We start from the raw sequence: 25,219 nt of genomic DNA on the forward strand, positions 1-25,219 counted from the left end.
TATTGCCGTTCTTATGGAAGGAGTGGATACTGCTTTCAGATTATGAGTCCCATGAGTCCTTGAGTGTGTGTTGCCTCAACCATACTTCTTGCAGCCCCATGCATATGACTTTGGCATTCTGCTACTTCAGGTAATTACCCACCAATTAGTGTCCACATAGGCTGGATTGTTTGAAAATAACAAAGCACTTCTTACAAAAATATTTGTGTGCCATTCTGCTTCTTCTGACTTATAACAACCCTATGAATGACCTCCAAAATGTCCTATCATTAGCATCCTTGCTCAGGTCTTGCAAACAAGGTCGTGGCTTCCTCTATTGAGCTATCAACATACAACAGCCTCAGTTCAGTCATTTTAACTTACAGGAAAATATAGACAGGAAAATCTTTTGATTTTAACACCTTTGGTTTCAATATCCGGTGAGCCCTTGACAATGATTTATTCCCAAGCAGCAACCATTCCTGTATATTTTAAATGATGATGTTATGTATAATTCTCATGTTATCAAGCTAAAGGGCTCTTGGCCCTTGGTGTGTATCCTAACACCTGTATAAAGCATTGTCATCAACCAGGAGCAGGCCATGATATGTTTGTTTTTGTTATGTAATATTGTATATGCTGACAGGCTTTAGTTTGTTTTTATTTCTTTGTGAACTAATTTGGGTCTCTGTGGGGAGAAAGGTGGTGTGTAAATACCATTAAGAGAGAAAATATAATGGGAGAAAAATGCACATTTCTTTTCAGCACTGAAGAATGGATGACAACAATTGGGATGATACATTCTGGGATTTCATTTGACACACATTTCTGCATGGGGTAGCTGAAGTTGAGAAATGCATCCCTTTGCTAATCAATCCAATGTTCTCCCAAGCAGTACCAAGCCTGTATGATGATACCACACATGTCAGAACAATTTATATTATAGTTGCCTCAAGTAATTGTTAACCTATGACGATGACAACAGCAACAAAACTTATGAAGATCCAGTTGACTTCAAATTTTAGCCCATAAACGTTTTGTGTGGCCACTGAAAACTCTTTGATGAAACTTCCCCAAGGAAAATGGCCAGTATTGATAGTAGTTAGAGTATTGCACTAGGATCTAGGAGATCCAGGTTTGAAGCCAAATTCTGCCATGGAAGCATGCTGGGTGGTCACTCACTCTCCCCCTAAAATACTTCACAGGATTGTTGTGAGAATAAAATGGAGGAAGAAAGATGCTGTAAGCCTTTTTGGTTCCCATTGGGAAGAACATCAGAGAGAGAGAGAGAGAGAGAGAGAGAGAGAGAGAGAGAGAGAGAGAGAGAGAGTGTATAAATAAAGCCAAATACATACATACATACATACATACATACATACATACATACATACATACATACATACATACATACATACATACATACATACATACATACATACATAAAACATGCTTAAAATGCTGCATAGTTTAAAATTCAGAAGTAAACTTTCCTTGAGGTACTTGGTGAAATGCAGAAGGGTTCTCTAATTGCTGCTTCTCATTGGATTCAAGTCTACTACTATTGTCAAATGTGAAAAGATAATTGGTATATTTCTCTGTGTTCTCCTTCAAAATATATACAAGTATGATCTAGCCTGGAGTCAGAAGTTATTCACATGTCTTTGAAAGTGGATGGTGGCACAAAATACACACCCTCTTCATACAAGATGGGCAGTGCTTGAAAACTGTGCTTCTGTATTTATATCTATGTACAAAATACCCTGAAGTTTCCTTTGGAGACAAGAACTCATGAAAATATACTTGTCAAAGTAAATTGGTTGACATAAGTAAGTAATCAAACTGCTTTTTTTCCCATGGGGAAAGAAGTTTTTCTTTTATTAGCACCTGAGGCCTTCCAACTTCATAAATAAAACTGCTGCTTCTGTGGATATCTTCCATTTTGGGGCTCATTGGAATGGCTAAAGCTATATATTTCAGTGACACAGTTCAGTCTAATACCTCTACAATATTTTGGCCATGTCTTTTGGAAATTTGGGTTCCTTATAATTCATTTCCTTGTTAACATATCTTGTCTGCTGTTAAGAGAATTGATAAGACACACCTGCAAATAAAAAAGAAAGTCAATGACTCCTCTGCTGCCCTTGTGACCATTACATTTTTGGCGCTTTTGTCACAATGTATCTATGGTGACCATAGAGTTTTCAAGGCAAGGGATGTTCAGAGGTGATTTGCCATTGCCTGCCTCTGCATCACAACCCTGGTGTTCTTTGGAGGTTGCCCATTTAAATATTTACCAGGGTTGACTATGCTTAGCTTCTATGATCTGATAAGATCACACTAACCTGGGGCTATTTAGATCAGGGCAGGTTATTTTTGTTTTCCTGTTTTCTAATTTTGCAAATTTGATTTATAGCCACTAACCCGGTAAGATTTTGGTTGCAGAAATGACTTGCGGATGGGATCTATAAGGCAAAAATTACTATTCTGGCTTAACATGCTTCATTTAACTCTTTGCAGTACATGTTCCAATATGAGAAGACTTTTCAGGTTTGAAGGTTTTGAATGTTGCAGTTCTGATTTTTACTTATTCATTTACTTCATTTGTACTCTGCCTTTCCCCCCAATAAGAATCAAAAGCAATTTACACCATTCTCTTCTCTCCCATGTTATTGTCACAACAATTCTGTGAGGTTGGGTAGGCTTGGGTGGGTGAGGGGCGTGGAGCTCAGGATCACCCAGAATTGGGATTTGAATTTTAGTCTCCCAGATCTTAGTCTAACACACTAGCTGCTATGCCAGGCTAGCTTTCTTGCTCCTTTTCAATTAAAACAAATGAAACAGCTTGGGGGGCAGAATTAAATCAGAAAGCGCAACGGGAGAATTAAAGGAGTGACTGCTGCCTCTTTACACAACCATTCACACTCTTTAGTTTGCCATGCCAAAGAGGATAAGGCACAGGCTCCTAATTTTGAAAGAATATAGCACAGCAGTCTTCAAAGAGCTCCACTGAGAAGAATGTAACATCCCTGACCCTGAATGAATGCAGATACCTTGGCTCATTCCGCACATGCAGAATAACGCACTTTCAAACTGCTTTCAGTGCTCTTTGAAGCTGTGCGGAATGGCAAAATCCACTTGCAAACAGTTGTGAAAGTGGTTTGAAAATGCATTATTTTGCGTGTGCAGAAGGGGCCCTTGTGAAAATCACTGACCATTCCTGGAAGTAAGACTGACTGCTCCATTATTTTGTGAGTTTCTGGTTGGTTGATGTTTCATTAATCAGTGGTAGTAGTACAAGACGGTCCTGAAATCTAGGATCTTTTTAGGTAAGTGAGACATGTTTCTCAACCCTCCTCCCCCATTTCATTCATTTATGGCTATTAACCATGGTGATTAAAAGGAGCCTCCATATTCAGGATCATGGGAAGACCTTAGCTTCTATGGTCAGTTGTTGCCCCTCCATAATAATTGGTTGGCCACGGTGTAAAACAGGATGCTGAACTAGATGGACCATTGCTCTGATCCAGTGAGGCACTTTGTATGTTCTTCATATTTATTTGTTCTCCGTTGGTTTCAAAGGGAAATGCATTCTCCACAGTAAATTCTTCTTTTAAGGAACTCTTCCCCTCATCCAGGGGATCCTCTCAGATTTAAGGCAGCAGTTTTATACACAATTAAAATTATCACTTGCAGAATAGTCAGAGGAAGACAATTTTGTTAATGGAGAAGTTACAAGAAGGCATTAAAAAGCTTAAGAAAGGGAAGGCAGATTTGCACAACAAGCACAGAGGCTTGCATTTGACACCCCATGAAAGCAAGAAGAGAAACGCCTCAGCAAAGGGAGGGTCTGGCACCACAAGAAAGGCAAGCAATGTGGCATACTCCTCTCCCCTCCCCCCAAGTTGCTCTGAGGTGGAACTGCCTGTCTCTTCATCATTTTTTTAGGCAGCAAATGAGACTGGTGGAAAAAACTTCAACTGTATGAGCACTGCAATGAATAACAGACAGCAATAAACATACTGTTAATAGACATGCTGAGAAATTCAATGTCAACACAGTCATCAAGCAAACATATCTTCCTGGAACTCACTTTATTACATGCAAGGTGAACACTTGATTGGATTATCTCAAACACCATGCCTTGTAGCACAGACCTGTAGTGAGATGTGGTTCAGTAAGCCCTCCTGCCTTTTCTTTCAAGTGTTCTATCTTTGCTTCCCAGATATTTCACACAGACATTCACCTGGTCGGTGAATGTACAGGCTGACTTCCCAAAAGACACACTACTTTACCATGTGATGAAGTTTCTCGAGAGTACATGATGACAGTCTGGACCACTGCATACCAGGTCAAACCTACTTAGCAACTTCTGTTCCTGTTCTATTTTTTTCCCACTAAATAAGATTTCTTAAATGATGGATCTTTCAGATTCCACCACTGGAGCAAATTATGAAGGTGGATGTTTCAACAACTGAGCAGGACAACAATTGCCACATTTAATTAATGCTGGTGATGAGGTTTAATGATTGATTTATTAATTTGGCCAAAAACTGTTTCCATTTTCTCTCTGTGCTTTGCTATGTGTTCCCAGTTGAGTGTGGACTAAAGTGTGAAAAAATAGAGTTTAAGTGCACATGCATTAATTTCAGCCAATAGACTCCCTTTCCCCCTTATGTGTCAAAATATAAAAAGATACATCTTTTTCTTCCTGGGTTAACTGAAGTTTAAAGAGTCTTCAACAATGTATGTTCAGAAATACATGCTGTCTTCTCTCTTACTTATGTTCCTCCTGGATAATCCGCCTGTTCAACTGTTATCAAAGGTTTTAGACTGGGAAAATAAAAATGAAAAGGAGAGAGCGATCATAAATTAAAAATCTATATTGAAATGAACATTCTCTGGCTGCTGTCCCCACTCACTGCTCTGTGACTCCAGCGCGGTGCCACTCTAGAGGGCCCTATGGATCAGCCCCAAATGTCAAGGATGAACTCAGCCAGTGATGAGAACCGAGACCTGTTCCTGATCGCTGGCTGGCCATCGAGGGATGATGGTCACAGATGCATCTGTGGGATGTAGTGGTACTGGATCTTTTGCAATGACCTAGGAGGCTGGCAGCTGCAGGCCTTTGGGCCAGCAGGCCAGAAAGGGCCATGGGGACACTGCCTAGGGTTGCTCGGTCCCTCCTGACCACCAGCAGGAGATGGGGAACTAGGGTTGCCAGACTGGGGCTGGGAAACTCCTGGAGATTTGGGGATGGAGCCTGGGGAGGACAGGGACTTCAATAGGGTTCAATGTGAAGCAGTTCACTGTCTAAAGCAGGGGTAGGGAACCTGCGGCTCTCCAGATGTTCAGGAACTACAATTCCCATCAGCCTCTGTCAGCATGGCCAATTGGCCATGCTGGTAGGGGCTGATGGGAATTGTAGTTCCTGAACATCTGGAGAGCCGCAGGTTCCCTACCCCTGGTCTAAAGTATCTATTTTTCACAGCAAAACGGATCTCTGTAGTCTGGAAATGGCATCCCTATCATCACCCCAACTGGAAGGGGGTGGGGAAGACTTCAAAGATCTGATTTACCCAGGCAGCAGGGCATGGGACATGTAATGGCTGTAAGGTCCTATTTAAACCCTTGCCACCACAGGCTGAGGCGGAGATGACCAAAGCTGCTCTCATCCCAAAGCTGAGAGAGAGAGAACATCTGGACAGCACCTTGGGAGGCAGAGGACCTGGGTAAGCGCAACCTCCATATCTGCCTGAGTAACCTGAAAGTCCAGAGCTCACTCCTAGCTGGGTGCCAGGATGAGGCTCTAACCACTAGGCAAAGCCCTCTTTCCTCTGCTTTGGTGCCCAATCCCTTCTCTGCAGCAGGCCAGCACTGCCCAGTCCTCCCACAACGGACTATCAGTATTCATGGCATTGGTGAAAACTGTCTATACATTTCTGAATTCTTGCAGTGCTACAGGGTGATTTCCAATCTGATTTGGCTTCACAGTCCTTCATATATAGTATTCAACTCTATCAGGAATTACATCAACCTCCCTAATCCTTGTCTTACTGCCAGGTTTACATGTCTGCTACATTTATCACCAATGATGCTGGATCCATTCAATTTCTTTCATGGACATACTGAAAAAATGGTTGAAATGCAATAGCCTCAATGCAGTAACTATAATATAGTAACTACATAGTAACTATTCAGTAGTTTCCCCTTAAATACTCATTATTTTAGTAATCTGTACAACAGCCCTGTAAATCACAGAAGAATAGTCATAATACACACAGTCAATGTGGAAGAACAGTGGATGGAATGCTAGACAGATCTGAAAACCCAGTTTTGAATCCCCACTCTGCCATAGAAGCTCACTGGGTGACAATAGACCAGTAGCACTCGTTCACCCTAACCTAACTCGCAAGGGTGTTCTTGTAAGGATAAAATACAGGAGAGAGGAACAATGAAAGTAGCTTTGGGTTACCATTGAGGAGAAAAGCTGGTTATAAATAAACAAAAAACGAGAGGCTGAACCTGAAACAGTAGCTTGCCCAGGCCAACCTCCTGAATTTGTGGCTGAGTTGGATGCAGGAGACTTCAGCTCAACTCATATTCCAAGAAACTCCACCCCAGCTATTAAATATGTTGCTACATTTGCCCCTGCATGATGTCACAATTCCTTACTTTGGGTGGGTCATTGTCACAATGTTAGGAATGATCTCACCATGTGGTGGAACGCAGTGCTGATGCACAGATATGCAATGTTATTTATTTATTTAACAGATTATTATCCTGCCTTTTCATTTCAAACAGATGTCTGGGATGGCTTATAAATCTTAAAAGCATACAGCAGGTAATCAAGGGAGGGATTTAGGGCTTGTGATTTTATTTTTGTTTTAGCTGGAGATATTTTAACTCTTGTAACCCACCTTGAACCAAGAGGGAAAGTGGAATATCAATTAAATAATACCAGGATATCAACAAGAGTTAGAAAGCAGCAGTTCAATATAATCACAAAACTGGCCCTAATGTTCTGCTGAACAAGGAAGTTATAACTAGCAATATTATATTTCTCATTGCTGATTTATCTTTAATTTTTTATAAAAAATTACATTAGTTGTAATCCACATTTTTCACCAAGACTTAAAGTGGATTACACAATTTAAGTCAGGGGTCCCCAAACTTTTTAAACAGGGGGCCAGTTCACGCATGGCCAGAGCCCAGCCGGGGGCTGGACCAAGTGCCGCCCGCGGGGGGGGCGCCATTCATCCGCCCTCGACCCGCCCCTGGCCGAGCCCCCCACCCCCGCGGTCCCCTTCCAATCCTGAAGCTCCGCTGCCTTTCTCTCTCCCCCCTTTGCCACATTGGTACGGTCCCCTCCAGCCGCTTGGAATGAGCAGCGAGTCACCCGCACTTAATGCTGTTTGTAAACCTGGGGAAAAGGAGATAGAGAAGGGGGAGATCCGCTTCTGCCCAGCGGGCCGGATAAATGTCTTCCGGGGGCCTGATTTGGCCCCTGGGCTGTAGTTTGGGGACCCCTGATTTAAGTCAATGAAATCAACAGAATGGAACATCCAGTAAGTATTGTAATAGGGTTACGGTTGCAAAAATCAATCAGAAAGCTGAAAGTACTGAACACTTCATTCTCCCTTTTGCATATCGAACCCATTACGTTATTATTTTTGTGTCATGTTTTCTCATGCTGTTTTCTTATTTTTTGCATACGATGTGACATAGTGTGTAAATGTCATAAAGGTGGATTCCTCACAGCACAAATATCATGTCTTCAGGACGTTATATATAGCATTTTGGGGAACAACTTCACACAGCTCTCTTCCCCCAAGAGGTCAGCCTGTCATATTTCTCCCAACCCCGGTTTTTCAAAGATCACTAAACTAGCAATCTCCCCCCACCCCCCAACCTGGGTTGAAGACGATTTCTGCCTGCTGAGCAAACACTATCAGGCAGGAAACACTTTATTTCTCCTGCCCACACCTCTTTTATTTCTGCTGTTCGCACTCACCATTTTGTGTACTGCAGCAGACTCTCTGTGGAGATTCCTCATGGAGTTTTCTTCTGCTTGCAGCTCATACATTTGCTGTTTTGCTGACAAAAGAAGATGAATAAAGTTTGTTTAGCCTAGTGATCCCATGCATGTATCGTTTCTCCCTTTTTTTGTTTTGAGGGAGCTGTCTGCGGCTACGGAAACACAAATATGTGCGCATTGCAACTTATCTGGAGAGAAAGAAAGGCACAACAAAAAGCTCACAAGAACAGCTTATGGAAACAAGGACACCTATGGACATGCCTAGATTTAATCTGGGATATTAAAAATGTGAATGGAAATGAAAAAGAAAACCAAAGCTTCTGTGCTCAGTCACACCAATGGCCTATCTAGTTTGGAACCTGTTTTACAGAATTGCTAGTAATACCCTCAGAAAACTGTTAAGAAAAGGAAAGTCCCCCCCCCCTTTTTGTTGTTGTACCTTCATCACTGGTATTCAGAAGGTCATGGCCTCTGAACACAGAAGTTCCGTGTACTTATTATGGTGAATAGCCTTTAATTTGTCTAATCCTCTTTTTAAGTCAACTAAACTAGTGAACATCATTGCACCATTCACCAATGAATGCCTCAAATGAATTACTTGTTGAAGTAGTACTTCCTTTTGTTTGTCCCAGATCTATGGCCCATCAACTTCACGGGGTGCCTGCAAGTTCTATGGGAGGAAAAATTCTCTGTCCGTTGTCTCCAACCCACAAATAATCAAGTACCTCAAATTCCAAATGGAATTGGAGCTTAAATAGTGAGATCTTTTCTGTACAGGATGTAATGTCACATTATGTGTTGTTGTAGCTAAACATTTGGACCAGAGCTGGACATTCCTTAGCAACATACAATCGATGCTATTCAGTTGTTGTTGTTGGGGAGGGGGGACTCCCCTCACATCCATTACCAGCATTAGCAAAGACTTGATGCACATATTTGTTAACAAATGGGTTGGAATCTGCATTGTAAAACACATTGGGTTGAAGCCTTATTGATTTTTGGTGAAAGAGACTTTTGTTTTCCAAGAGGAAATTTCAGAGGATAACATGGGAAGGATCACAATGTTGATGCCTTGGGGTGGGGATAAGAGATGCCTTCTAGCTAGCATGTTCCATGGAAAGCCACAGAATTATTTTAACAGATTCCAGTAAAGGGATTTTGTTGCCTGGTTAATGGATGCATCACTGCCTTTTGAAATTTTACCTCAACTTTGCCCAGTTGCTTGTTCCTCACCCTGTGATGACACATGCCAGACACCATGGCAGCGAGGGCTTAATTCATTGATCTTTCCACCGCTCTGAGATTCTTTACAACACCAAGATGGGAAAAGTCCCTTCCATTCATTGATTTTTTTTTACCTTGCCTCCAGAAGTGGGTATGCTTGATTTTTTAAAACAAGGTTCCCTATTTGGCCATCCCCTTTGCAGGGTGAATGCAGCCCCCTTAGCTTTCCTTACATGGGCTGCGGGCCCCCGAGTACTTTAGCCAGGCTGACTTTTGCCTTCCCTGACTCCATTAATGGCCTCACGGCTCCGCAATGGCGTGAAGGCGACCAAATAAGGACACGGTGCCCGTGCCGTCCCGCAGGAGGCCGAGAGTGACACTGTCACTCAGCCCAGTATAAATCGGTGGCTCTCCCACCGTATCAGTGCCCAGATTGTTCTCAGGACTCCCGCGCAGGAAGTGTTGAGCTGGTGAGTAGCACGAGCTCGGGTGGGACTGTAACATCTCGAGGGGAGAACTAGGGGCAGGACTGGCCAGGACTGAGCGGCGGGCAGCTCTGCGCACAACGTCAGTGGATGCATTTCATGAGTTGTAGTCCAATTCAAGGCAACGAGACTAGATCGGCTTAAATCACAGCCCTTTCCCCAGTTGGTTTCGTGATCCCGTTCGGTGTTTGTTGGGGTGTTTGCCGGGCGGGCGGGGGCTCGCTGAGTTTTCAGATGTGGCTTCTTTTGAAGTCACTCGAGACTGACTTCAATATGAGTGTAGGGTTGAAGCACCCCCCCCCCTCCCCCTTCATTCGCGCCCATTCATCACTTGACGAGGGCTCTTTGCGCCTTCTCTGGAAGGAAAACTTGTAGACATGACAAACGGGCTGTTGCTTCTGCGCTGCACGGCTGCATTAACTGAGTCTTAATAGCTTGCATGCCTTTCCCCGTCCCGGGGGTAACACCTTTAAGAGTACTAACATTAAAACTTTGGGGACAACTATTGCAAAAAAAAAAAAAAAAGGTTACTCAGGGAAGGGATAAAAAGAAGGGGGGAGGGGTAAAGACTGCAATCGACCAATCACTTAATTCGAGCCTGCTTGATCCGAAGCCAGATACAAAAGACACCGGCTTAAGCCGTCTGTGGATCACGCTCGGATTTCTTTGGACCTGCGGCCCCAACAGCAGTCCTCCGTAGCGCGACCTGGAGCCGGGGGCAAAACGTGGAGAATGAATGCCGGAAGAGCAGCCGTGGGCAAAGTGGCGCCCCCAAATCGCTTCCTTGCACAACAAGCGCCAGGGGTCTGACGCCCCCAATCGGGGAGGGGCGGGATTGTTATTGTTGTTGCTATTCGAGCCCGAAATTAAGGCTGTGCGGGAGGCGCGGAAGGCAGACGGAGCCGGCTTCAACGACTCTACCTGCTAGGCACTGCTGCTTCCCGCCACCCGCGATGGCTCTCACCGATCTTTGTGCCTTGCAGCTCCCCGCTTCCTTCCAGGATGTGTGACGACGAGGAGACCACCGCCCTCGTGTGCGATAACGGCTCGGGCTTGGTCAAGGCGGGCTTCGCCGGAGACGATGCCCCCCGAGCCGTCTTCCCTTCCATCGTCGGCCGCCCCAGGCACCAGGTAACGCGGCTCTTCGTGACCCCTCGGCGAGCGGACCCTGCGGAATGCCCTTTTCCCTAAGTCGCCTCTGCCAGTCTGGCCGCCCTTCTCTTCCAGCATCTCCTCAAATCTCTCTGGTTCCCCCAATCTAGCTCTCTCGTTTCCTTCACCAAACTGGACCTCTCCCCCTTTGCTGGAACTTCTCTCCTCTTCCCGATCAGCCTCAATGCCTTTCTCTCTCTCCTCCCTCTTTTTTTGGGGTGGTGGTGGTAGTGGGGTATCCTTATCAACAACATGTATTAAACAACAGCCACAAGCTTATTTTGAATTCTTTGAGTGACTCCATTGAGTCACATACAATGAAATTGATTCCTTCTCTCCCCCCGCCCCCTTACTCTTGCCTACTGGAGCTTCCCATTTCCACTTAAGTTACGCACGCCTGACATAGTAGATAATTTTTCTTTTGTTATCGCCCCTCTCTCCTACAAATAGTCTGCCCCTGCAAAGTGTGCCTTGGCATCTGTTGCAAAGTTGCAGAGGATGATAGTGTGCAAATTTCCCAATAGGGCAAGTAGCTCCACTGGCTGGTTGGGGTCAGGAGTATGGCACTGTTGGGAAAGAAGGGTTAAGCCCTCTCCATACAGTGGTCCTGATCCAAATCAGGCCCATTTGAGTCTGAAATTAAGATTCCAAAATGAAATTCCTGTAGCATTTCTTTTCAACACACCATGTGTCTAGTCTGTTAGGTAGAGTTTGGGACATGCGAATAAGCCCTTGGATCCTTTTTGTCCCAAGTGATCACTTGGACTACTTGTGCAGTTAAGCTGTGTCTGAATAGTATTAACTGTAACACACCAGAACTCCTCATTCAGATAACACTGATCTCATTTTTGCATTTCATCCCCCTTCTAAGGAGCTCAGAACAATATGTTCAGATCATCCCATAGTATTCCCACAACAGCCCTGTGCTATAGCTTACCATAACCTTTCAAGCTTTATGACTGAGCAGTGATTTGAACTCGATCTCCATGATCCCATACCTCAATGTATATTCTGCCTCATTCTTTAAGACTCCTAATTCATCCTCTTTAATGTTTTTCCTTCCCAGTAATGTAAATATATGTTGGTCCTGTTGTCTTGTTTCCCATGCTGACCATTCTGTTTTGCTATCTGTTGAAAAATAACTTCACAAAACCCCTATAGTTTTGAGCAACAGTTTCAGAACCATGATAGATCCTTGGCATTTGAAACTCCTGGTTGGATTTCAGGGACTAAAAGCAGATCTCGAATGACAGGATGATGTTCCCTGCAAAAATCTCCTCCATACCTCTTTAATGATTGAAAAAGGAATTCTATGTTCAAATTATTCACCAGCTGCTATTACTAATCATTACACATTTTGCAGTAGTATTTTGAACTCTGCTAGTTTCAAGAAAAAAGAATCTGTATGGTATGTAAATATTGCCTGGCACAATTATGGGAATGCAACAGTGGATCATGCCACTTTGCTAGTTTGTGAATAAGTGACATTTGCAGAGCTGTGAAGCAATGTACTGCCATGGAGACACTGAAAAACAAAGGCATGATTCTGTCTCTCAGTTCATGTGCCATTGATTCTGGTGCAGAAATTGGAGTGTGCCTGGTTTATTATATATCTGAACAATGTTGTGATACTACTGAATGTAGGAAAGGACAGCTACAACCTTTAAAAATATGAATACATCTCGTCTCTCCCATTTAAATCAGTGGTGGTTAAAAAGTGGCTGCATTCTGCCCATGTTTTTAAAGATGCAATAATATCCACTCACACAAGCAGCTGTTGCAGCAATCTGAGCAGTAAGTTACTTCATCTTCAGTTTCGTCAAAATGCACTGAAATGAACATGAAATGAATACACACACACACACACACACACACACACACACACACACATTTCTAATTGCATGATAGTGGGAACAGTACGGAAGAGCCACAAATGAAGGATCCACAAGGACTTGTGGGGTAAATCTCATTTCACCTCTGCTACTTTTTCCTCTTTTCCTTTCCTGAGCCCCATGACCTCATATCTTTTCATGCCTCTTTCTCCCCTTACCAAGCACCAGCTAGCATACTTGTATCTCCTTGTTCACCCATATTTAATTTTCCCACATTTTCTATCCCTGGCAGCTTCTTTCTGGGAAAGGCTGGCCAGGCACAATTGCATGGGAGGGAACCCACAAATACTTGTGAGGGACAGTGCAGTTGCCCTTGTATCCCATCCCCCCCCCCAAAAAAAAACCTGTCTCTTCTTTCTCTCCTCCTGGAAGCCCCCATATTGTCATCTTTCTCTCCTCTCCTTCTCACTCACCAACCAACCAACATTTTGTCTGCCCCTATCTTCAGCTGTAGTTATTGTTTGTTCTCATGGCTCTAATCTCCACATTTAAAAAAATCATAGATGGGGCCATGTTTAGACTTAGATATATTTACTGCTGGAATAAACTTCGCCTGTTTGAGAAGGTAAATGCAAAATGTGCCTTAAATTTCCATAATTTACCTTTTTGAAATAACCAGGTCACAGGCAACAAAAACATCTTACAAAATGAATTAGCTACTTTTGAAAAGCGCATGCTATCAATGAGCTTCAATATCTCAGCAAAGGTGAAGAGGTTTCCCTGCCTGTCTTGTGTCGAAGTTCATTATGCTGTGCTTTGTATTACACTGACCCATGATGTTGGGACAATGTTATTTGCTTCTCTGTCTCTTCTGCCCTCTAGGGTGTTATGGTCGGTATGGGCCAGAAAGATTCCTATGTGGGTGATGAAGCTCAGAGCAAGAGAGGTATCCTGACTTTGAAATATCCCATTGAACATGGGATTATCACTAATTGGGATGATATGGAAAAAATCTGGCATCATACTTTCTATAATGAACTGCGTGTTGCCCCCGAAGAACACCCCACTCTGCTCACAGAGGCGCCTCTGAATCCCAAAGCGAATCGTGAAAAGATGACCCAAATTATGTTTGAAACCTTCAACGTGCCGGCCATGTATGTGGCCATCCAAGCTGTTCTGTCCCTCTATGCATCTGGGCGTACTACAGGTAATAAAACAATTTGCTGTTCTTCTTAACAATCTCTGGCTTTTAGTTCTATAAGATGCAATCTTCCTCCCTGTACACAAAATCAATCTTTTGTACTTTCTCTTAAATCTAGTTTCTAGAAGCGTGCGATCTACATCTGTGCTCACACTCACCAATAAAGAGTAGAATGAGGCACTTTTGCCACCACTTAGGAAAGGTGGAGGAAATCCACTGGTCTGTCACATTTTGACTTCAGCAATCTGTTCATGGTTTCAACTTTAATGTAAAAGTCCCAGCATTATGTGGATGGGATGATATCATGCTGATATCTAGGGATGGACTAGAGCAATGTTATGGCAGCCATGGATGAGTCAAATCCAAACTTCTACTGCATCATATGAAGAACACCACACAAGGATGACTGAAAGATGTTAAGAACCTACTAATCTGCAGGTCACCACTGTGAATACAGTTTATAAGATTAAAGGACATAAAGAGGTGATTCATATGTAGGAAGCAATCTCAAATATGCATTATGGTATAAAAATAGAGATATTGATGGGTATTATAAATGCAGACATTTATTTTTTAAAGGTCTAAGATTTTAAATAAGATTTTTCTATAAATATTAGATTTTTCTATGAATACTGGATTTATCATTACAGCTATTAGAGAAGAAATATTATATTATCTAATTGCTTTACTTCACATATAATGTATATTTGAAAGGAATTCGAAGCATAGTGAAGACTGTTAAGAATGAAACAATGTTGGCATAACATTGATTGAAAAAGATGTAGAGTTAAAGTTGAATTTAAAGCAGTCTTCACCTTGGTAATGGCGATCAGTGATAAGTTAATGTTTAAACCAGTAGCTGAAGTAGATGTGCTCCTTTCAGAATAATGGTCACTTATACCATACAAAAGCTGGGACAATTGTGAATATATTTTACATTCCATTGAACTGTCATTTTATGGGACACCTTCCTAGTGTGCAGCCTTTTTGTTTCACAGGTATTGTCCTTGATTCGGGGGATGGTGTGACACACAATGTCCCCATCTATGAAGGTTATGCTCTGCCTCATGCCATCATGCGTCTAGATCTGGCAGGCAGAGATCTCACTGACTACCTCATGAAGATCCTGACTGAACGTGGCTATTCTTTTGTGACAACTGGTAAGCACATTTTAGATTCACTCTAAAACAAGGCAGTCAATATTTCTGAACCTCAGGACATAGTAAAAAATGTCATTAATAAACTAAAATAATGTCTGCGGTGTATGTATGCAGACTCAGCAGTGAAATTTTGAACACTACATACCTATCTCATCTTACAAATTCAGCTGCAGGTATAAATAAAAATAATGTCTGTGACCAAGTGGTAGAATGTTGCTTTGTGTATAAAAGGTCCCAAGTATAATTCCTGACATCTCCAGGCAAAAGGATCCAGGGTAGTGCATGATGTGTGAAAGACCTCTTCATAAGATGCTGGCAAGCCACTGCAGGTCAGAGTAGATAGTACTGCCCATGATAGACCAATGGTTTGAGTCAGTATAAGGTAGCTTAATATGATCATCTGTTTATTATATAGCAAGTACATTTCACAACAAATATATTTATAGTATTTCATGAAGTTTAAAAATACAAGTTCATCTACATTTATAACTAACCGATTTTTATAAGAATACTAAAACCCAAATCACATAAAACTGAAAGGATTGTAAGAGGCCCAAGGGTATCTATCACCTACCAAGATGATTCAAATCCAGTTGTCCCGGATCCTAGACTGACATTCTAAACTCTGTGTAAAACTGCCTTTCTTCTATATCTCTCATATTTGTACTGGCCCTGTTCTCTAGTCACTCTTCTGCAAACCCTGGAAATGATCTTTGGGAGACACCCCGCCCCCCCGCCCCGCCCCGACCACCACCGCACACACACTCTTGTGCACCTCAAAACCTTTTTAAGTGCATGTCAACTCAGCAACTCAAAAAATGATGGTATCAGTTCTTTACTGGTTTCCTTTATGTCCTCAGTCTCCTTTGTCATCCTGTGAATTTTTGGGTTTATCTTTGCAGCTGAACGTGAAATTGTCCGTGATATTAAGGAGAAGCTGTGCTACGTTGCTCTGGATTTTGAGAATGAAATGGCTACTGCAGCTTCTTCCTCTTCTCTGGAGAAAAGCTATGAATTGCCTGATGGCCAGGTCATCACAATTGGGAACGAGCGCTTTCGCTGCCCAGAAACTCTCTTCCAACCATCTTTCATTGGTAAGTGGTCCTGTACATGCAACATGTAGGTCCAAGATTCAATTTACTTTATCAAAAATCCCTCAGAAATCATAGGAACAAGGTCAAACAACATTTCAGAGTGATTTTACATGGTTGCCAACCTCCTGGCCAAATGATCTCCTGGAATGGCAATTGATCTCCAAACTATAGAGATCAGTTTCCCCTGAGAAAATAGCTGCTTTCCACGGTGGGCTTTATGGCATTATACACTGCTAACCTCCCTCCCCTCCTCAAACCATCCCCTCACCAAGCTCTACTCCCAAATCTTCAGGAATTTCCCAACCCATAATCAACAACCCAGTATATATTTTCTGATTAGCATTTAACAAATTCAGTGACCATTTAGTAAGTCATTGTAAACATTTAGGATGGAGAATGCCTCATTTCTATGTTTTATAGTGACCCATTCCACACAGCACAAATAACATGTTTGCAGGATGGGGTGGGGCAAGCATTCTGGCATGGAATTCTGCACAGTTTTTTCTCCAAAACGTTTTATTTGTGCTCAAAACAGATTATTTTGAAAATGCTAAACTGGCAATCTTTTTTTGAAAATGTTTTGAAAAAGTTTCCTACTTGCTGTGCAGAGGTCAGGAAACATTCTATTTTTCCCACCTGGCTTTAACGCTCTCACTCTCGTTTTCTCTGCTGCTTGTGCCCGCCATTTTCTGTCATTTTGGTGATTCCCTGTGCTGCCCACTGTTAGCTGAATGTTTCCCCACAGATGTTTCCTCAGCTGATATCATGGCTGACCACCATTTCAATGATTTAAGTACATGAATAAAGTCAGTTTTGCCTGCTGATTATGGGAACATGCAGTGGTGGGATCCAAAAATTTTAATATCAGGTTCCAATGGTGGTGGGATTCAAACAGTGGCACCGCTGCGCACACACACCTCCAGTCCCTATTGGGCAGGGAGGTTGCTTTAGTAACCCCTTCTCGGCACTCAGAAAAAATTAGTAACCACTTCTAGAGAAGTGGTGAGAACTGGTTGGATCCCACCTCTGGGAACATGTCAATTTTCCTTTCTTTTGTGAGCTATCTTTGAAGCTATGGAGACTAGATATCACAATTGGGAAGTATATGCAGATTTCGAGTCCCTGTAGCTTTGAAGACATCTCGCAGAAAACAACAAAAAGGAAAAATTACTGTATTTGTGGGGTGCTGTGTGGTTTCCAGGCTGTATGGCCGTGTTCTAGCAGCATTCTCTCCTGACGTTTCGCCTGCATCTGTGGCTGGCATCTGCAGAGGATCTAATTACTGTATTTGCCAAGCAAAACTGAGTTTATTCATGTACTTAAATCACTGAAATAGCAGCCAACCGAGATGCCAGCCGAGGAAACATCCATAGGAAACATTCAGCAAATGGTCAGCAGCACAGGGAAGTGGCTGAAAATGGTGGGAAAAGAACTGTTTTAGTCTGAAACGCTTTATTTTTCCACAACACGTGGACAAAAAAAGAGTTCTTTTTAAAGTGTTTGCAAAACACTTTAGATGGTCTGTGTGGGAAAAGCCAGTGTCTAGCACACTGTTGGCATCAAAGTGTGAAATACTAGTCATTTAATTTTTTTAAAGTTTCATGTAGAAGAATGTAACATCCAACATGAACTGCAGCTACTGCAGAGTTCCCTTTTCAGTTTAGAAAAATATCCTCTAGTAGCTAAAATCCCACATCATCTGAGTTTGCTTTCTTTAGGGTGCATTTGTATCTAGAAGAATAACGTGGACTGCCTTGATAGACAAGTACCTCCAATGCTTAGTAACTTTATCCTTTTCATCTGTCTTCTAGATTAAATTTTCTAGTTCTGTGAGGCTTTTCTCTGTCAACAAAATTACTAATAATATCCTGGGTACCATTTAGCCACAGATGAGGGAAAGTATCTGCCTCACTCTTGTGATTATTTCTGTGGTCAGGTTCTTTGTTGTAGGTGACTATTCTCATAATTGTAGGGTTGCCAACTCCCTGGAGGAATAAACCCCCCCACTTCTTTCTTAGAGGCTTAATAGAATTCTATGTACCATGAGAGGAAAAGTTTCAGCTGCTAAATTCAATGCATTAAACCTCTATTAAAGGTACAGGACATTTCTTCCCCTACAAATCACTGGGAATTTTACGTAATGGGCCCATGTCCCTATATACATGTAGAAGTTCTAAACCTCCTTGCATTAGTGTCAGACTATAAGGAGTAAAACAAGAAAATAATCATAGTAGTTGCTCTTACAATACTTCTTCTGTATTGTCGAAGGCTTTCACGGTCAGATTGAACTGGTTTTGGTGGGTTTTCTGGGCTGTGTGGCCGGACCACGATCACACAGCCCGGAAAACCCACCACAACTAATGCCTCTTCTTTTTCACAGTTTAACCTTGAATATATTTCAAGTTTAGGATTATTAAAATATCTTTGTCCTCAGCTACTGAAATTCAGAATGGCACCTTTGATTATGTGGAATCCATTGTGCTATTAATTGCAGGCTCCCACTGAAAGGTGAAGGTTTGTTTGCTTCTCATTATGGCTTTGACTAGTATTTCTCCGCCCCCCCCCCCCACCCAAAAAAAAATTCTGGTGTGGACTGCCTATGTATTAATTCAGTCATACCTGATGAGTCCTCGATAATTGAAGCACACTCAAAATTCAGCGATAGCATGAATAATGGTGGAGTATTACTTTGCCTGAGAATTGCACCCTGTAAATATTCCAGAGTTGATTTGAAGATTTCAAAAGGCCTATGTAGGTTCATATTACCCAAAACCAGCTACTGACATGACTGAGAACATAATCTTGTATGTCTGCTTTGCCAAATAAGTCTGATGGGCGCAGCGAGTGTTTATAGTATAAGCCCTCTGTGTGAAAGGCAGCTGTTTGTCAGCTGTTACCTTGTTAGTGATCAAGTTTCAGCCCCCTTAAAGAAGCCACCTGTCAACTAAGACACTGGAATGTAATCCTGAATACTTCTGATGTATTTTCTCCTCATGTTTACAGCTAAGCCCCTGCTCATAACTTCATCATCTGTTGCCTTCATAAATGTGACCTCTGCATTTCTCCCCTTTCAAAGGCAGTTGCTAACATTCTTCTAGGCCTTTAAGATTCCATGCAAACTTTCGTCTTGAAAGGTTTGATTGTCTTGAACAGTAACATGTTAAATCAAATCAGCTCTGCTCTTAAAACTGTGCTGTGCTGTCACATCAGTATATCAGTTCATGTACACATGTGTAGTGTCTCCATCCACTCAGCACGTTGTCAAAGGACTGGTTCATAACAGATGGCCGTTACCCATGGAAGCAGCCCCAACCTTTACTGTAAGTGAGCTTGCTTTGAACAGTGAACCAGTTGGCCAAGGACAAAGTGAACAGTAGTTTTCTGTGATCACAGTGGTTCTGTTTCCAGGTCCCCAGATCTGGACAGGTTTTGTATCATACCTATGTGAGCTTTAAATGTGCACAGACATAAATGTCTGCGTTACAACAGGAGGATTAGAGGAGAAGGAAAAGGTATGGGCTGGCATTGTGTCACATTTTCTGGTCATGTTATCAAACAAGCCATCTGTTTATAATTTAACCTGGTCGGAAGCATCTGCTTTTCCATATTTTATGCCAAACCTTCATTACAGAAAATGTGTCTTACGTTTGGGCCTGTCTTTGTGGTTTAATACTTATTAATGATGGTTAAAATGTTAACCTTTCTTTTCAATGATTTGTCTTTCAGTTCCTGATCAATTTTTTTTTATTTTCTAGGAATGGAATCTGCAGGTATTCATGAAACAACTTATAACAGTATTATGAAATGTGACATTGATATCCGCAAAGATCTGTACGCCAACAATGTACTATCAGGTGGTACTACCATGTACCCTGGAATCGCTGATCGTATGCAGAAAGAAATTACTGCTTTGGCTCCGAGCACCATGAAAATCAAGGTGAGAGGGCAGGCTTCCTGTCCCCAAACAGAAATTAGGGCAAGTCCACAAAGTAATTTACATAAAGCTCAAAAATCTTTTACAAATGGGAAACCAATATTAAAAGAAAGTGTAAAGTATACAACTAGAAAGACCTTGCTGATGTAGCTTCATTTGAGAACCTTGTTACTTTTTTCTCCCTTTAGATTATTGCCCCTCCGGAGCGCAAATACTCTGTCTGGATTGGTGGCTCCATCTTGGCATCTCTCTCAACCTTCCAGCAGATGTGGATCAGTAAACAGGAATATGATGAGGCTGGTCCGTCAATTGTTCACCGCAAGTGCTTCTAAGCACCTTTCCCTGTCTTCATTTATTTCCCACTCAGGTTGACAGCATTGTGCTTCTTGAAGTCTTTTTCAGCAATCCTTCCTGAACTTGGTTCAGTTATTGTACAGTTTGTTTACACACACCCGTGCAATGTATTTTGTGCTTCTTTGAATATTTATTGCTTTATAAATAAACCAGATCTGGGACTTGCAACCAAAAGATACTACTTAGTCTGATTTCTTTTGTGCGGGCAGATTTGATGTTCTAAAATCTTATTAGGACTAAATCTTTGCAGCTGACAGTGTTAAATATGTCATTGTTTTCTGAGTGATCTGTATTCGAGGAACAAAAGGCTCAGTGCTATATGAGTAATTTATCCCATCTGTATTTTTTTCTATTCTTTTGAAATTTAAATTGAGGGAAGTATTGGGTGCTGATATTTGAAAACAGTACCCTGGGGTAAATAAAATATATAGGGCAAGAGCAACAATCTGTTTTGCATTAAAATCATAACCGCAGCAGCAATGAAGGCTTTAAGTCTTGCTCAGCAAACCTAATTCTGTTAGACTAATATGATGAGAAAGTTATTTATAACAAATTAGGTTGATTTCTTAATCCTTGAAGCACCCATCAATTATTTTCTTAGGGCAAGAGACAGCAACAAAAAACATTAATCTGTTCTGACAACTCACCCACCCTACCTTCTCAAGCCTATCTCATACCCTGCAAGAAAGAAACGGGAAGCTTTGATGTACAGATGCAAAATGTCTAAACTGAAAATAGTTTACAATGGAAGCTATAGTTTAGCTGCTGCTTTTACAGCCCAATTAAAATCTATGGCTGATACCAAGCCATAGAGCTTTAGAATGCTGATTGAACTATAAAATAGCAATTGTGGGCTGGTGAAAGAGCTGGCTGGATCTTTTACTCTGTGAGTTGCACTGACATCCAGTGGGATGACTGATATAAAGAGTGTGCAGCTAAACAACAACCAGCAGAGCTTCACCTACAGATAATGATCATCCTAATGCTGAGCAATAGAAATACAATGTATACTGTTTCCAGATCCTTAAGGAATAAAGAAGAGCCCCATAGTGCAGAGTGGTACGCTGCACTACTGCTATGAAAGACCTGATTTCAGCCCCGAGGGAAATCAGTTTCAGGTTCTTGGCTCAAGTATGCCAAAGACTTCTGTCCTTCTGAGGTCAGTGAAATGAGTACCCAACTTGCTGGGGATATAGTGTAGATGACAAGGGAAGTCAATGACAAATCACACCACAAATGTAGTCTGCCTATATAAATGTTGTGATGTGATGTCACCCCATGGGTCAGTAATGACCCAGTGCACAATAAGGCATTTTTGTGTCCTACATTAAATACCTGAAATGTGGTGACAGATGTACATACCTGAACATGCATTGGTTCTGGGGCCCAAAGAGAAATCAGAAGGACTGTACCAATCACAGAGAAAAAAATTAGGCAAAAGAGTCAGAAATGCCAATGAAGAAGAAAGTTAACTGTGTTTTGCATAGAGTTGCCTCAGGGGAATCTGCAATATCCCGTGGACTCCACCCAATGGACTCCACCCTAACACAGGATTTACATTCACCAATACTACTGCTGCTGCAGGGAATGCAAATATGAACCACTCCCTGGACTGAAAAATCCCACCTGCAATACTATACTATCAACCACACCTTTGCATAGCAAGTTCCATCCAAACACTTACTGATTGATGTATTGTCGAAGGCTTTCACGGCCAGATTCAACTGGTTGTGGTGAGTTTTTCGGGCTGTGTGGCCATGATCTACCAGACCACAGCCACACAGCCCGGAAAACCCACCACTACCACTTTCTGATTGGTTCCCCACCTGGGGACATGACAATTTATACCCCACTAAAACATTTTCTTCTCACTGGACACAGTGTGTAACAGACTTCCCTCTGTGATATACCTCTGAAGATGCCAGCCACAGATGCAGGTGAAATGTTAGGAACAAAATCCACCAAACCACAGCCACACAGCCTGGAAAACTCACCACAACCTGTTTTTAATTTGTACAATAATATATTCTTCATTTGTACCAATGGCTCTTTCACCAAATTTTTTCTCTGGGGAACCAAGGCCATTTAGTGCTGCCTGCTGCTCACAAGTCTTTAGGTTATTGCATTGTCCAGTCAGATGCTACATGTTTAATGCAGGAAACCCACCATAATGTTGCATGAATAAACTTTATTGTTGTATCCAGTGGGAAGCAACATGGATTGAATTGGAGTAAAGGACATCGAATTCTAGAAGCATTGCTGCATGTGTAGAAAATCACTTGCGAGCCAACTATGAACAGTTGCAGTGAGGAGGGAGGAATTAAAACCAAAGATGACTGTGAAGAGCTCCAAGAGGATCTCAGTACATTAGTTGATTGGTAGAAAATGTTGCAAATGAAGTTTAGTGTTTGTGGAAATACACATTGGGACAAAAAAAATCCCAGCTTCAAGTATAGAATCTGAATTTGCTGAGACTGAGGCTAATAGAATCTGAATTTGCTGAGACTGAGAGGGAAAAAGGATTTTGGAGTTGTAGTGTCAATCAAATCTGCTACAGCAATGAAAAAGGCATTTGTTATGGATTAGGAAAGGTATTGAAAATAAAGTTGCCAATATTATAATACCTTGGTATAGATCTATGGTGAAGTCTCATTTGGAAAACTGTTTCAGTTCTTGTCACCGTATCTCAAAAAGGACATTGCACATCTAGAAAAAGTACAGAAGAGGGCAACCAAGATGATTAGGGAGTTGGAGCCCCTTGCCTATGAAGAAAAGATGGAGACTTTTCAGTTGATTTATTTATTTATTTATTTATTTATTTATTTATTTATTTATTTATTTATTTATTTATTTATTTATTTATTTATTCGATTTGGTAAACCGCCCTACCCCCAAAGGGCTCAGGGCGGTGCACAACAACAACAATACAATAAAACAAATCGAATAACCCCAGTCAAAATACAAAGCCATAAAACTATAAAACTATAAACTACAGCAGCAGTAATACTTGCAATAAATAATTGAATTAATAATAGAAGACGTCTATTCTAAGGAGGGACATGATAGCGATTTATAATTTCTGATCGTCGGGGGGGAATCTGCTGGAGATCCCCAGCCCTAGACAGGTCTGGCTGGCTACTACTAGGGCCAGGGCTTTCTTGGCCCTGGCCCCCACCTGGTGGAATGAGCTCCCATCTGAGATCAGGCCCCTGTGGGACATTGGGGAGTTCTGCAGGGCCTGTAAGACCGAGCTCTTCCGCCAGGCTTTTAGATCTTGCCAGCCGGCCTGATTGGAATATTGTGATCTCCCATGGGTGTCTTTTAAGGGTTTTATCGCCATCTGTTTATCTTATTGTTTTATTGTTGTAAGTTTTAACTGCTGCGGCTGAATGCTTATATTGTTTTATTGCACTGTTTTATCTGATTTATGTTGTTCGCCCCCCTGAGCCCTATTGGGAAGGGTGGATATACATTTAAAAATAAATAAATAAAAATAAAATAATATTACGCAAGGGGTAGAGAGACTTGACTAAGAATTTTCCCCCCTCTTCTTAAATACTAGAAGTCAAGGACATCCGCTGAAGCTGATGGGCGGTAGATTCAGGACGGACAAAAAGAAATACTTTTTTACACAGCAAGTAATTAATATGTGGAATATACTGTTAGAGGATGTGATGGCCGAAGGCACAAACAGCTTTAATAAAGCATTACAGGAAGGCCTTGGCCTCTATGCCCTGTTGTTGGACCTCCCGAAGAACTAGTCAGTCACTGTGTAAGACAGGATGCTGGACTAGATGGACTAACGGTCCAATCCAGCAAGACTCTTCATATGTTCTTATATTCTTCAATCAGGTAAAATTTCATCTGCCACTGATGCATGCCACTGCAGAAGAAGAACATGATTTCCTTCCCTTTTTCCTCTCTGAAACCCCATGTACTGCAGTGCATTTTGCTTGGGGGATTTGGGGGGCAAGCAGCAGGCTGCTGGAAGAAGAAAAAGTCTGGGACAGATCACCTCTCCCAACCCCTCCCTCAAACCTTTCTGCAGTATTTAACCCCTCATGGGAGATCCATCAACACCCCCCCTTTTTTTAATGCAAGTGAGGCTATTTCTTGTATTTATCTTGCATCCAATGATCCCAGGAGCTTGGAAAAACAGTCTAGGGGTGCCAGTGTTTGAGATAAGTGTGAAATCAATCATCTCAGCTAATTCTAGCTCATCAGTTTCTTGGCTGTTGTTGCAATTTTATACACAAACACTCTTGGCTAAACTGGAGGACTGAGCTGAAAATAAAATATTTTGCAATTGATCAGTCACATTCCAGAAAGGGTAAGCTCATTAATGATGGCTTTTCTATTCTTACATATTTTAATATTTCTTTAACAAGATTGTACTTGGCTTTCATTGGCCTGTTGGCTATATTTGGCATATTTCTTGGGGAAATATGTAATATAAAATGCAGCAAATTATGTTATCACATATGCCAGTTTCCAAGCAAGACTTTTCATGCTGGTAGTAAGTTGGCAGTGAGGTATGAGATAAAAAAACATTATTTACAGGTTTACTAAAAGTGAATATTTTTTGCATTTTTCCTATTGATAGGAAATTTTTCCTATTGATTTTCCTATCAATAGGACAAATGTTTGATCTATAAGGGCTATGTAAGTTCTTCTTCATATTAGGATATGATTTCAAGGTTCCTCTTACAAGAAGACTTAAAATGTATGTTTAACAGTTCAAATGTTTTCTGTGTAAATAGGTCATATAT

General features: G+C 41.7%; 1 protein-coding gene and 1 long non-coding RNA gene across 2 annotated transcripts; one reads left to right on the forward strand and one right to left on the reverse strand.

Moving 5' to 3' along the window:
* Positions 1 to 4,371: 4,371 nt before the first annotated feature.
* Positions 4,372 to 8,036, reverse strand: LOC125426158. The gene is made up of 2 exons (XR_007243509.1): positions 7,991 to 8,036; positions 4,372 to 4,809 (listed from the first exon to the last, which is right to left on the reverse strand). It is a non-coding gene; the product is annotated as an uncharacterized LOC125426158 (long non-coding RNA).
* Positions 8,037 to 9,594: 1,558 nt separating this feature from the next.
* ACTC1 (actin alpha cardiac muscle 1) lies at positions 9,595 to 20,624 on the forward strand. Its single transcript, XM_048484366.1, has 7 exons — positions 9,595 to 9,708; positions 10,707 to 10,854; positions 13,590 to 13,914; positions 14,907 to 15,068; positions 15,971 to 16,162; positions 19,918 to 20,099; positions 20,285 to 20,624. Exons 2-7 carry the CDS (start codon positions 10,726 to 10,728, stop codon positions 20,426 to 20,428), a joined length of 1,134 nt encoding a protein of 377 aa, XP_048340323.1. The 5' UTR covers positions 9,595 to 9,708; positions 10,707 to 10,725; the 3' UTR covers positions 20,429 to 20,624.
* Positions 20,625 to 25,219: the final 4,595 nt, after the last annotated feature.

This window comes from Sphaerodactylus townsendi, linkage group LG02 (assembly GCF_021028975.2).
Source record: "Sphaerodactylus townsendi isolate TG3544 linkage group LG02, MPM_Stown_v2.3, whole genome shotgun sequence".
Classification (NCBI taxonomy): domain Eukaryota; kingdom Metazoa; phylum Chordata; class Lepidosauria; order Squamata; family Sphaerodactylidae; genus Sphaerodactylus; species Sphaerodactylus townsendi.

What these genes read in the sequence shown, in the direction of transcription:
- ACTC1 (XM_048484366.1), top strand. Translation starts at nt 10,726, where the DNA reads ATGTGTGACGACGAGGAGACCACCGCCCTCGTGTGCGATAACGGCTCG. An exon ending in CTATTCTTTTGTGACAACTG is followed by an intron (nt 15,069 to 15,970) that starts GTAAGCACATTT and finishes TTATCTTTGCAG; the next exon opens with CTGAACGTGAAATTGTCCGT. An exon ending in CTTCCAACCATCTTTCATTG is followed by an intron (nt 16,163 to 19,917) that starts GTAAGTGGTCCT and finishes TTTATTTTCTAG; the next exon opens with GAATGGAATCTGCAGGTATT.